Source organism: Hippoglossus stenolepis, chromosome 17 (assembly GCF_022539355.2).
Source record: "Hippoglossus stenolepis isolate QCI-W04-F060 chromosome 17, HSTE1.2, whole genome shotgun sequence".
In the NCBI taxonomy this organism is placed as follows: Eukaryota; Metazoa; Chordata; class Actinopteri; order Pleuronectiformes; family Pleuronectidae; genus Hippoglossus; species Hippoglossus stenolepis.
Genome location: NC_061499.1, coordinates 7686606 through 7699663, shown reverse-complemented (window position 1 = coordinate 7699663; position 13058 = coordinate 7686606). Strand labels below are relative to the sequence as shown.

Here is a 13058-nt window from a genome sequence, read left to right as displayed (position 1 = left end):
GGTTTACAAAATGTGAATGGAATAAGTAAAATAACCTCACCGTAAAACGAGCCAAGTGGCTTTGCTTTAACGTTGTAAGCTGAGCTTTTATAGATGTTTTAGTTTCACTTAGTGGCTTTAAAATAATTTCTTAAACACATCTATGCAGGAAAAGTAAAAATCAGTCTCGCCAGGTTTTTTTCAGAAAATCGTGCAGGAAATTGTGTCGAAAAAGACACTTGAGTTGACTGCATTTCATCCACATTCTGGATGGACGAGTCGAGCTTAAAAAAATATAAAAACCCATTCTGTGCTCAAGTGCTCTCATGAACAGTCTGTACTACACTCGATGCATATTAATATTTGATGAAGAGCTGCCAGTGAAAGGATGCATTTCCTCAGCCTTACTGCAGTTTCATCTTCTTGATCTGACTTGTATCTCAGATTTCAGATCCTTAAAAAAAATCTGTCTTAATGAAGAAACATCATTTTCTTGTTTAATTGAGCCGTGGAACGTTTGTGAAAGTAGATGCTGTTTCTAGCATAAGGACATTCTGGATCATTTTCATTTCCCAGTTCATCCTCAACAAACCTTTCCTCGTCCTGTTGCTCCCGCTCATTGATCTGCTGCTGTTTTGCCGTCTCACAGGTGGATCAGTTACCTGCCAGCCTCCTCCTGGTTATTGTTTTGCTCTGTTTGTGTCCCCCTGAATGAAATCTCTCTCTCCCCGCTGTCCCTGCAACTCTTTTTTCTCCTGGCCCCCTCCTTTCTCAGGTGGATCAGCTGACCTCCCAGCTAGCTGTACATGTTTCAGCTATGGCTGTGAACAATCTCTTGTTAAAAGACCCCCCACCCTCTCTCTCTCTCTCTGCCTCTCACTACCAGGTGGACCAGCTGACCTCCCAGCTGAAGGAGAAGGCGGATTGGTGCAGTGAGCTGCTGCTCAGCTCGGAGCAGATGCGTCGTGAGTTGGGAGAGCGCGACGAAGAGATTGACAAGCTGGAGAGCCGCATCCGCGAGCTGGAGCAGGCCCTGCTGGCCAGCGCTGATTCCCTGGAGAAGGTAAGGAATGGGAGGGGAGATGGGAAAGGAACAATGTGCTGCAGACTAAAGCAGACACTGCAAGAGAGAAAAAACGGAACAATAGCGTGTGAAGCTTGGCTGAGGGTGTGTGAGAGAGCCTTTAGATAAGATGACAGCTAGTGGAGGAACGGGAGGAGGGACAGGATGTTCACAGAAGGAGAACAATATGTGGGTGGGGGTACTTCAGCCGCCTCGGCAGTTTGCTTTTAGTGATGCTGACACTGAGCTGTGGCTATAAACTGTCAAGATTGCCCCCCAGTGTTGGAGGAGGGCTGTGGTGAGTGAAGGAGGAGTAGTGTAGGTAATTCTCCTCTTTGCTCAGTTGACAAATTGCAAATTGAGTGCTAGTGGCACGATACAGCATTTTTATGTCAAAGCATGTGTAGCTTCTTTCAGAAATCTGTTCTATTACAAGACTTTGTTTCTTCACGTCTTTCCACGGATGTCGTAAACAACCACTGAGCAAAATACTTTCTTTTATGTGTGTGCGTTGCAGGAGGAACAAAAGAAACAGCATGCATCCATCACTGAGACCAACCAGTCAACACTGGAGGCTCAGTTACAGACGGAGAGAGAAGCTCTGGAGCGCAAAGAGAAAGAGGTTGAGTGACGTTCAATTTGTGATTTGAGGATTTTTAAAAATTAAATTTGAGTTTATATATGCATTATTATATCTTTGATCGTGAAGGTTTATATTATGTGGATATACATAACAAAATCCTTAATCCTCTAAACCTACATTGCTCCTATTTTAAACACTGATACATGCATAAAATAATCTATAAACACAAGACATTTATTTTTGTGTTGGATGAGAAAAAGATTAAGAAAAGTTGCAACTGTCTCGCAAGTGTTCTTTATGTTAATGCATATGAAACGTGGATCATTATTAAACTCTGCAAAAACAGAAATTAAACAAATTTTAACATTAACTTCTTAGACTACTTAACTACTTTTTTATGTTCGATCAGGAATAGTAAATATTTAGTACTAAACAAAAAAAGCTGATAATATCTGTAAGGTTTTGTTTGTCCTGACATTGAGGTGCATGTTGCGTCTCTTCTAACATACTTGTTATATATCCTGTTTCCCTTGTTGCCTCAGATCTGTAACCTGGAGGAGCAGCTGGAACAGTTCAGAGAGGAGCTGGAGAACAAGAGCGAGGAGGTGCAGCAGCTTCAAATGCAGCTGGAGATCCAGAGCAAGGAGATCAGCAGCCAGCAGCAATACCTAGAAACAAGGGACAGCTTGATCCAGGTAAACAAACTGCGGCAACTTTATATCTTCGAAGTCTGGGTGTTAAATCACAATGGATTTTTTTCTCTGATAGATGGGATATATAACACGATTATTTCCATAAAACATCAATATTTTTGCTCACAAACTGTAAAAATACTTGTTCAGTGGGTGTGTTTTCTGATTTTTTTGTATTTTTTAAATGTTCTCTCTGCTGCTAATTTTAATCTGCACATTTTTAGGATTTTTTTTTGATGCAAGATTTAAGAACGCCCCTGCCACATATTTCTGCTTTGACTGAGTTTTGGGACTTTCAGTAGTCCACCACCTCAAGGCTCACTCTTGATTGGACGTGTTTTATTAATAGCCATCGCATTATAATCTCTGACTTTTGAAGGTGATGGAGGAGAAGGACAGGCAAATAGCACTTCTTAATGAACAGATCACTAAGCTTCAACACACGGAAACAGCTTCTGATAACAAGGTAACACAATATGCGTATATGAAATAGAACCAAAGTCTATTTCGAATACGCATAGCCCCGTAGTAGTGCATCAGTGTGTGTGTTCCCTGGTTTTCTGTTCACTTTTATTTTCCACCCCCGTTTTTGTTGGGTCATTTTGTGCTTGTATTGTTTTGGTAAGTAACTCCACAAAACCATCATTTGTTGTGAGGTGATCATTTGCTCATCTGAGGTGGCTTATTAAACCTCTGAGTCTCTGTAGAGCACTTATAAACTAAAGAAATATTAATTGAAACTACTTTATCTATGGCCAAACAAATCTTTCTCAGCACTGCAGGGACTCCGAGGTTTCATCGTGTAGCGGTATCACCATGGACTCCTCACATCAGGTGTTTTTATGGTTTAATAATCTTGATGTTCTACTCTGTAGGAAATTGATGAGAGGGATGAGCTGCTAAAAGACCTGGAGTCCCAGGTGGAATGCCTGCGGAGTGAACAACAGCGTCAGAAGAGGAATAATGAAGAGGAGCTTGACCAACTGAATGCAGTCATAGAGAAACTTCAGGAGGAACTGGCCAATATCGAGCAGAAACAGGCTGCAGAGGAAGACGAGGACATCAAGGGTGACGCAGAGAGTGGCACGTGGGGGCCTGCTAAAGAGGACTATGATGAAATGAAGCAGAGAATGGACCTGACCACCAAAGAGCTGGACACGCTGAAAACAGATCACAGTAAACTGAAGGAGACATATCTGTGTTTTAAAGAGAGCACGGACGCTTTGGATGAAGCAGAAAAACTGGGTAGTTCAGAGGGCGAGTTTGAAGAAGCTCTGAGAGAGAAAACTGCAGGTCTCGTCGTCATGCAGGCCCAAGTACAAGCCCTGGAGCAGAGTGCAACGTCCAGGGTGGAGGAGTTAGGGCTCCGTATCCGGGAGCTGGAGGACCTGGTCGTCGAAAAAGACGCTGAGTTAAGCCGCAGTCGCCTCCTTGTGGGGCAAACTCAAAGCGATGCAGATGGTCTCCAGCAGAGGGTGTCTAACCTGGAGGGAAATCTGAGGGAGAAAATGGCTTCAGCAATGGTCAGCCAAGCCACCCTGGAGGCCTTCCAGCAGCAGCACCAGGGATCCAAAGAAAACCAGGACATGCAGAGACGAACAGAGACGCATGTGAAGCCCAATGACGATCCCCATGTACGTGACTTTGGTGACTTTGGTATTCCCAAAATGGGTTTCAGCGGACTGAGCCAAGCGAGACAAGTTTCCACGGGGAAGGTGGTGCATCTGACCCAGAAACTTATGGAGCTGGAGGTGGGACTCAGTGGGATGCAGAAAGACCAGGAGCTCCAGAAGCAGCTGCTCTCCAGCTCTGAGGAGGAGGTGCTGGAGTACGAGAAGAGGCTGGTTGTGCTTATGGACCTGCTGAGTCAGATGAAGGCCAGGACACACCAGAGGTCTTCACCAGCTGTGGAGGTAAGAGTTCAGCCAATAAGTGTGGAAATAGTTTGAGATTTTTGGCAAATTTAAAATGTTGTGGAAGATAGTTTCTGTTTTCTTCTTTACCCAAAGAAATAGACCGATTATACTTGGCACTTTATATAAGAGAACAAGTTTTCCCTGCACTCAAATTATTGGTGAACCAACACAACCCCTGTGTATTATTTTGATTAAGTATCAGAAGGTGAATTGTTGAGTTCAGCTCTGATAGGTTTGGATCTTTGTGATATTTTTCTCAGGCCTCCTCTGCTGGTTCCCAGCCATCAGTGTCAGAACTTGTTCAGGAGTTGCAGGAGGTTAAAGACGAGACCTCGGCCACCAAGCAGCAGCTCGACAGCTACAACAAGAGCAGCAGCAGACTCCAGGAGGAGCTCCAAGTATGTCACATTAAACAGCTCATCAGTGTTGGTACTTACTGTGAAGATAAGTGATGTTTGTTGATGATCATCTGCTTTTCTCTCAAGGAAAAAACGGTCACATTGGAGAGACTACAGGAACAACTTCAAATGGTAGGGTATATAAACCAATATTTTCTCAGAAGCAAACATGCCTACCTTCTACTAGTGTTTTCTAATAATACAACCTGGTCACTTTAGGTATCATCTAGTGACAGTGGGCAAGTCAAGCTTCAACAGGAACTCGCGGAGGCTCAAGAGGAGGCAGCAGCTGCCAAAGAGGAGCTGAGCAGCTGCCAGGAGAGTTTGGAGAAGCTGCAGGAGCTGCTGCAGGTACAGAGACAGCTGGACACAGTTAAACCTTGTTGGTGCAAAAACGGATTTTGTAGTATGTAGCTGAAGTCAGCAGCCAGTTAGCTTAGCATAGCAAAAGGAAACAGGAGGCCAGGCTCTGTATGAAGGTAACAAAATCCAAAATCCAGCTCTTTTAAATCTCACTGATAAACTTGTTAACTTCGAACTACAACTTTACATTTTACACTAATTTCTCTATGGGTTTATCAAACGTGTACATTTTAGAGGTGGCCAGATGTTTTTTCTGCCTCTGCTTAGCTAAGATAACCAGCTGCTGCCTTTAGTATCATACTTGCGACATTACTTTAAGTGTGCAAACTACCAATATGTATGCAAGAATTCATATATAAATGTATACATATTTTACTTATGCATATATCTTTTTTAAGGAACGGGAAATGACCATTGCTCACCTCAAAGGAGAACTTTTCCAAGTAAGACATATTTGTTTTTGCTTCTTAATTTGTTGCACAGTTTTATCAGTGTTTTTATATTATTTATCAGTGTATATATATTTCTCTGTATTTAATCCTCTGCTTAACTGTCCACCAGGTAAAATCTGTAGAAGGATCAGACAGGACAGAGCTTCTACAGGAGGCCAGAGACGACGTGGCATCCACCAAAGAAGAACTCAACAGCTCAAGGCAGCAGAATGAGAAACTACAGGAAGAGCTCCAGATCCGTGAACTGTCAATATCCAAGCTCAAAGAGGAGTTCCAGCAGTTGATAAAGGATGTGGGTTCCACCAAAGAGGAGCTCAACAGCTCCAGGCAGCAGAATGAGAAACTGCAAGAAGAGCTCCAAATCCGTGAACTGTCTATTTCTAAGCTCAAAGAAGAGCTCCAGCAGTTTATAAAGGATGTGGATTCCACCAAAGAAGAGCTCAACAGCTCCAGGCAGCAGAATGAGAAACTGCAAGAAGAGCTCCAAGTCCGTGAACTGTCTATTTCTGAGCTCAAAGAGGAGCTCCAGCAGTTTACAAAGGATGTGGATTCCACCAAAGAAGAGCTCAACAGCTCCAGGCAGCAGAATGAGAAACTACAGGAAGAGCTCCAAGTCCGTGAACTGTCTATTTCTAAGCTCAATGAGGAGCTCCAGCAGAACAGGCAGCAGAAAGAGAAACTCCAGGAGGAGCTCCAAGTCCGTGAACTGTCTATTTCTGAGCTCAAAGAGGAGCTCCAGCAGTTTATAAAGGATGTGGATTCCAGCAAAGAGGAGCTCAACAGCTGCAGGCAGCAGAATGAGAAACTCCAGGAGGAGCTCCAAGTCCGTGAACTGTCTATTTCTGAGCTCAAAGAGGAGCTCCAGCAGAACAGGCAGCAGAATGACAAACTCCAGGAGGAAATCCAAGTCCGTGAACTGTCTATATCTGAGCTCAATGAGGCGCTCCAGCAGAACAGGCAGCAGAATGAGAAACTCCAGGATGAACTCAACATACGTCAAATGTCTGTTTCAAGGCTCAGAGATGAGCTGAAGGAGGCACAGACAGCTCTGATGAAGGCGGCAGACTCTGTTCCTCCGTCTCCGTCTCCGTCTCCTTCACCATCTCCATCTCCGTCTCCTCAGCCACAGTCCTCTGCTCCATCCTCCTCCACCACCCAGCCCAAGAGAAAGGGTGCCAAACAGCCGGCTGTTAAGGGAAGCAGTGTCAAAGATAAACCATCTCTGTCCAAGAAGAACTCTGCTGGTTCCAGCCAGTCCTCCCACAGATCTCACGGCTCCCGGCTTAACAGCAGCTTCGAACAGCAACATGTGGCCGTGGCGGACTCGTTCACGCAGACCGAACCTCTCCAAATGTTGGACTTCAGCACGGAAAGCACGTCTGCCGCTAAAGAGGAGATGGAGGAGGTGATCGGCGACTTTCAGGAGAAGATCGTGCAGATGCAGGAGCTCCACGCTGCAGAAATCCTGGACATGGAGGCTCGGCATATCACGGAGAGCGAGAACCTGCGGCGGGACATACATGCACTGGAGGATGAGTGTAAAGCACTGAAGTCCGTCATCGACAAGCTACGCTCTGCTGAGGTGAGGAAACATGAGAGAAGAGGTTTGATTTTAATGTAGTTAGATGCTGCATGTTCTGTTTAATCCTCAGTACCTTCCCCTGCAGAAACATGTTGTAGTTTTTTCTAATACAAAGAAGAAATCATTTGAATCACATTTTGTCATTTCCAGGCTCCAACATTAAGACAAGAGCGTTCTGTGCCTCAGTTCAAAGATGGATACACCAGTGGTAAGATACAACACAGTCGTTACTCCTCTGTTCACATTAGTGCTTCACTTTGCATTTCATTTTCTTAATGTAAAAACACAGTAAAACTGACAGTGATTAAGCTTTTCTTTTTCTTCAGTGCCCTTTGTGTTTGGGATTTTTGCTTCAATAAACAGTTTATATAAATAATCTGAGTGCTATAAACCACATAGTCCTGAGTAAGCAGTCTGCTGTTCTGGTTTCAGCACCAGTGTGTTTCTGTTCTTAGTCTTTGTGGTGATGAATCTCAGGATTTAGTTTTATACTAGAACAGTTTTCCCCCAAAATATTTGCTCTTTATACTTTTTCTTGATAAATCATCTATTTAAAATAGTTTGTCATAACCTCTCATGTTGATTTTCCACATTTCCATTAGCAGTGATAATAATTTTCATGCTGTGATGATGATGTACCTGTGAGATGTAAAACCAGGTGAAACACTGCCCCCTCAGGTTATCTTCCTCAGCAGATGTGAATGATCATTAATCATTCTCAGTATTTAGTTTCAAGAGATTTTTGCTGTGCTCTTGCAGACAGCAGTTCAGACTACAGCCAGCGGACTGGATGTGAACTCCCGAGTTTGCACCAAGAGTTCAGGACGACACCAGAGGGCACCAGGAGAGAAACTGATGATCCAATGCCCGACCGCATCAAAGTAAAAACCTTTCCCCCCTATAAACCTTTATTTATGGTTCAGTTTTGGCGTTCGGTTACGATAATGATGAAAACACGTGTTGGTCTTTTAAACCAAGTTTTGAAGAGAAATTATGTATTTTCTTCTTGTTTCTGTGTTTTCTTAAAGGTGCGTAACCTTTCATTTTTGTCCTGAACTGGAAAAGACAGAAAATAATTCCAGACACATTTCCGTGTGGTGTTTGTCTATTTAGTTGTTGCTCCGTGAGGTGCACCAGGAGGGGATGCAGGTGCTCTCGCTGTCGGAGATGCCGCTCCCTGGAGACGAGCCGGGCCACCAGTTCAACGTCCAAGGCTGGATGAAGGAAAGGGATGATTTGCTGGCAACCGTGGAGTCTCTCAAAGGCCTCATCACTCAGATGCAGACACACCGGGAAACACAGGTAGAGGAAACCTGCCTTCACAACGCACTACAAGGTTTTATCAAATCTCAAACAAGTCAGAAACCAAAGAGTTAAAAGCAAAGATGATGATTCAGATGTCGAGTTGTCATTTCAAATGGACGAGTCTTCCTCTCTTTGTGTGCTCATGCGTTGATGTCTGTGTCTCTGCCTCGCTGCAGGCGTCGGGTAGCGTGGACTGGCGTGCCGAGCTCCTGGACGCAGTGAGGCAGGTGTTTCTGAGGGAGCGAAGCGTCATGAAGAACATCCTCTACAGCCAGTTGGACCTGCTGGACACCAGCGACGCCATCATCCACCTCAATCAGCTGGAGCGCAGGCTCACTGAACAGGTCAGTAATAACAACTGTCAAAATGTGCTGACGTAGAGATCAGGTCCATTTTTTGTGGAACGATTTATACTGTGGAGTACAAGAATCAGTGGAGTACTTCTTTAAAATGTCTTTAAAGGTGTCAACTGTTTTACATAAGTTGAAGTTAAAAGTGCAACTAATGCAGCTGAGGACACTTGACGTGTCTTCAGTAAAGGATGCTAAAGTAAAAAAAAAAAAATCTTTGTAACTGCACAGCACGTTTTAACTGTCACAGCTCTAGGTAATCTAATCTCTAAGTAGTTAATAAGTATGTGAACTATTACAGTTTTAAAACTACTTATGTAAACTAACCCCACTTGATGGTTGTCATATAATTTCAACCTCTGGCTTTAATCCAAGAGATCAGAAGGTATAGAGTCAGGCCCTCTCCTCTCATTTCTCACCTGTTATCATTTGAGTCCGTCCATAACTCAGAGGGTTTTGTCTTTTGGATGCTGCTGCAGGACGCCCTCCACAGAGACGCCATGGGTTCCCTCCACACTGCAGAGCGGACGAGTCTCATCTCTGAGATTCATCAGCTCCGTGGTCAATTAGAGCAAATCCATCAAGGTGAAAAGAAATCTCTTAATTCGTATATTTTATTACTGGTTTATTTTTTTCATTAATTATTATTGTAGCAGATCCACTGAAATATCACACAACCTAATCGTAAACACAGATTTCAGATTTAATATGAAATCCCAGGTTTCTGTACATGCTGTGTCTGATGTTAATTGTTGTCATTCAGGTGTCCAGCCTGCAGCGTCTTTGGCTGCTGAAGTTAGTATGAGGGAGCAGAGGGAGGGAGGAGGATTGGGAGGAGGAGCGGGAGGAGCAGCGGAGGTGGACAGGCTGCTGGTGGAGGAGCTGAAGGTTGAACTGTCCCAGACGAAGCTGGAGCTGGAGACGACGCTCAAGACTCAACACAAACACCTCAAAGAGCTGGACACACTCAGGTGAGACATGATGTTTGTGTCCTACACACCCGGATACATTTAAATAACTTTTTGAAAATACTTCACTAAGACAGATGCATATCGACAAAGGTATTTCAGTAATCAGAGACTTATAATAATGTTTGCTGCCCAAAACTATGATGTACCTCATCATTAGGTTTTGCAGATTGCCCCCCCTGCAATGAAACTTACAGTCAAATCTGTTTCATTTGAAAGGCCCAGATTCATTAAATCTAAAATCCTACACGACTAAAGCATCCATTTTCTCAATTCTCATTGAAATGATCTTTGTCTACAGGGCCGAGGTATCGAAGAAAGCTGCCGAGGTGGACGCAGTCAGTGACCAGATGACAGACGAGAGGAAGAGAAGCAGAGATTTGCAGTGGGCCATGGAGAAGGAGAAATGTCGAACTGGAAGAACTGAGGAGAGTAAAAGGGAAGAGATGGAGGTACGAAAGGAGTAATTACACTGGAAGACTTTTAGGACATTTTATTGTCTAGTGAGCCCTACTTCCGCCTTTCTTATTCTTACTTTAAGAAGTTGTATTTCTTTATTTAGGACCTCCATCTCAGTCTGGAGGAGCAGAAGAGCTGTGTGGCCCAGCTGACCCTCACCCTGAACCAGCAGCGCCAGGCCTCGTCCCAGCTCTCCCAGCAGGGTGAGCAGGAGCGTCTGAGTCTCCAAAGACGCCTCCAGGAGCTTCAGGTCCAGTTAGACACTGAGCGAGCCAAGGCCCTGGAGATGAGTTCTGCACTTGGGAGAGAAAGGGAGCTGCGGACAAGTGTCACCTCCGAGTACGTCTCCTCCAATGAGGAGCGGGTCGAGGAGGAAGGGAGTCTGCTGGAGAGACTGCAAAGGGAGCTGGATAACAAACACACACAGGTGGGATGTTCCTGGTTTTCTCTACAAGTCAGTAGTACTGACATTTTTTATCTTAGTTGGATCTATGTCTGGTTTAAATAATTTAAGGGGTTACCACATGTTAGGTCTAACTCCTTTTTTTAACTTGATTGTTCTTCTCCAGGTGGTGCATCTCCTCGGTCAGGTGGAGGCCCAGAAGCTCGAGGTGGTGCGGAGAGAGGAAGAGCTGAATTTGGCGAGTCAGAGGTCGAGAAGGGACCAGGAGACGCTGCTGGGGGCTCGGGGCCAGCTGGAAAACCTGGAAGCACAACTGTCAGAGACCCAGGAGCAGCTGGAGAGAGAGATGGAGAAGAGGAAGAGCCTGGAAGAAGAAAAGGAGAGACTGGAGGAGAGGATAACCCGAGTCGAAGAGCAGAGAAGACAAAGGGAGGGGAGCGGAGCTCAGCAGGCTGACAGTCACACTGTAAGAATCCTTACATCTCAGTGACTCCTCTTACACAGTCCTGTTTTCATCTGAATCGTGACTCAGGAAGTAATCAATCCATATTGTTTTTATCTGAACAGCAGGCAGACTGGCACAGAGATTCCCCCGACCGTACCACAGACTGGGTGTTCCAGCAGAAAAGTGGGAATGCGTCCCCCAACCTGCAGCTCTCTCCATCAGCTCACACCAGCGGACCTCATCATGGTCCTTGGCGCACGGTCGACAAGATCGTGGGCAAACTCCATCTCGTTTCCTCAAAGATCCGCAGCATGGCAAACAAAACGACTGGCAGGTAATTCAAGTGGCTGAAATCAATATATCTATAGTAACAGGGGTTCAAAATCGGACTCTCTTGTATGTGGGTTATGTTTATATGCAGCATAAACAAACAGAATCCATTAATGCATTGTGATATTCCAGCCTTTTCCTATGTGGCCTGTTTACTGATTTGTGTTTGTCTGAACAGGCTGACTGCAGAGGTTGACAGTGAAGAGTTGTCCTGGGTGCAGTCCAGTGTTGATGAGGTCATAACTATGCTGCAACAATCCCCGGGTCTACCCTCCATCCCTGAGGTCAGTCAACTTTTTTAACCTTATTTGGTTTGAATTCTACACACTGAATTTTTTGGGGGAATTGTCTCTCTATTCAATTTCTCTAACAATGAGTCTATCCTCCTAAATCAACAGTTTCCAAACATTTGACATGTGTTGTGTGATTGTTTCCCCTCAGAGTGTGTCCCTGCTGGCAGGAGGCTCCTCCAGCTCCTCCAACTCCCTGACGGAGCGGCTGCTGAGGCAGAACGCCGAGCTGACGGGTTTTGTCAGTCGTCTGACCGAAGAGAAGAACGACCTGAGAAACCACACGCTCCGCTTGGAGGAGGAGCTCCGACGTTACAGGCAGACTGGACTGGGATCAGGAGAAAGTGTGAGTAAACACAGAAAAACATGCTGACGTGACACTAAAATCAGTTCTCCCTACGCTCTCTGTCATTTGTTTCTATAATAATCTTTTATAATGTACAGTAATAATGAATAATGTGCAGTTATATGAGAACTTTGCTTACTAGGGACATAATGTCTCTTACATACAGTACATCTTAAATATCAACCTTACTGTTTATGTTTAAACAAACATCAACTGAAACATCAACTTTATTGTCGTTTTCACCACATCATACCAGACAATAAGATTCTTTGATTAATCTACTTCCTCCTGCAGTCCCTCAGCCGGAGGGGAGTGTCTAAGGTGGACTCGGCCAGTGTGCTGCTGTCCCATGAGCGGGAGGCTTGGACTCGAGAGAAGATCCGTCTGGAGAAAGCTTTAAATCTGGCTCAGACGCAGGTGGCCCGACTTCGAGGAGAGATCAGGACCGACACCCTGCGAGAGATAACTGGACCTGAGGCGGACAACGCTGCACTGAAGGTCGGCTAATAGCTGCTAATAAGTCCCTTCAAGTCAACTTGTATCAGAGGATTTAGTTGTTTAACTGTAGCTCTAAGAAATTCACCCATCAGATCAACGTTGATGGTTGTTTTTTTCTCTTCTCTTCTGTCTCCTGCTTACAGAGGATGTATGGGAAGTACCTGAGGTCAGAAAGCTTCCGTAAGGCTCTGATCTACCAGAAGAAATACCTGCTGTTACTGCTGGGCGGCTTCCAGGAGTGTGAGGAGGCCACGCTGGCGCTGCTGTCCAGGATGGGCGGCCGGCCGGCGCTCTCCAGCCTGGAATCCTTCGGTCAGCGTCGCCGAGGGCTGTCGCGCTTCCGCTCCGCCGTCCGAGTCTCTATCGCCCTCTCCAGGTTGGCTGCTGGAGCTCAGGGTTTACTGATTTACAACTGAGGAACCTTGTATTGCCATTTTAATAAAAACTAAATGTTTTTCTCTGTTAATGCAGAATGCGTTTCCTCGTGAAGCGATGGCATAAAGCAACGGGGATCAACTCCACGACCCTCTGCAGCGTGCACAAGAATGGAACAGGTCAGACGTCAGGTAACCAAAACATAACATTCTATTATTTCTACATGTCGGAGAAAATCACCTGGAAGTGATGCTCAGTAAC

At 45.0% G+C, this 13058-nt stretch overlaps 1 protein-coding gene across 3 annotated transcripts in view; it reads left to right on the top strand.

Moving 5' to 3' along the window:
- The window catches only part of akap9 (A kinase (PRKA) anchor protein 9), a 56118-nt gene that overhangs the window by 41295 nt on the left and 1765 nt on the right, over nucleotides 1-13058 (top strand). For all 3 annotated transcript variants that reach the window (XM_035183642.2, XM_035183640.2, XM_035183641.2), the window contains 25 exons: nucleotides 866-1042; nucleotides 1560-1664; nucleotides 2168-2320; nucleotides 2697-2783; nucleotides 3193-4230; nucleotides 4494-4631; nucleotides 4719-4763; nucleotides 4851-4982; nucleotides 5393-5437; nucleotides 5556-7028; nucleotides 7179-7236; nucleotides 7788-7909; nucleotides 8142-8330; nucleotides 8510-8677; nucleotides 9163-9268; nucleotides 9447-9654; nucleotides 9953-10103; nucleotides 10214-10537; nucleotides 10680-10979; nucleotides 11081-11292; nucleotides 11467-11572; nucleotides 11730-11924; nucleotides 12219-12422; nucleotides 12566-12798; nucleotides 12894-12988. In XM_035183642.2, the coding sequence (XP_035039533.2) occupies nucleotides 866-1042; nucleotides 1560-1664; nucleotides 2168-2320; nucleotides 2697-2783; nucleotides 3193-4230; nucleotides 4494-4631; nucleotides 4719-4763; nucleotides 4851-4982; nucleotides 5393-5437; nucleotides 5556-7028; nucleotides 7179-7236; nucleotides 7788-7909; nucleotides 8142-8330; nucleotides 8510-8677; nucleotides 9163-9268; nucleotides 9447-9654; nucleotides 9953-10103; nucleotides 10214-10537; nucleotides 10680-10979; nucleotides 11081-11292; nucleotides 11467-11572; nucleotides 11730-11924; nucleotides 12219-12422; nucleotides 12566-12798; nucleotides 12894-12988 (6064 nt within the window). The remainder of the gene's footprint in view (nucleotides 1-865; nucleotides 1043-1559; nucleotides 1665-2167; nucleotides 2321-2696; nucleotides 2784-3192; nucleotides 4231-4493; nucleotides 4632-4718; nucleotides 4764-4850; nucleotides 4983-5392; nucleotides 5438-5555; nucleotides 7029-7178; nucleotides 7237-7787; nucleotides 7910-8141; nucleotides 8331-8509; nucleotides 8678-9162; nucleotides 9269-9446; nucleotides 9655-9952; nucleotides 10104-10213; nucleotides 10538-10679; nucleotides 10980-11080; nucleotides 11293-11466; nucleotides 11573-11729; nucleotides 11925-12218; nucleotides 12423-12565; nucleotides 12799-12893; nucleotides 12989-13058) is intronic.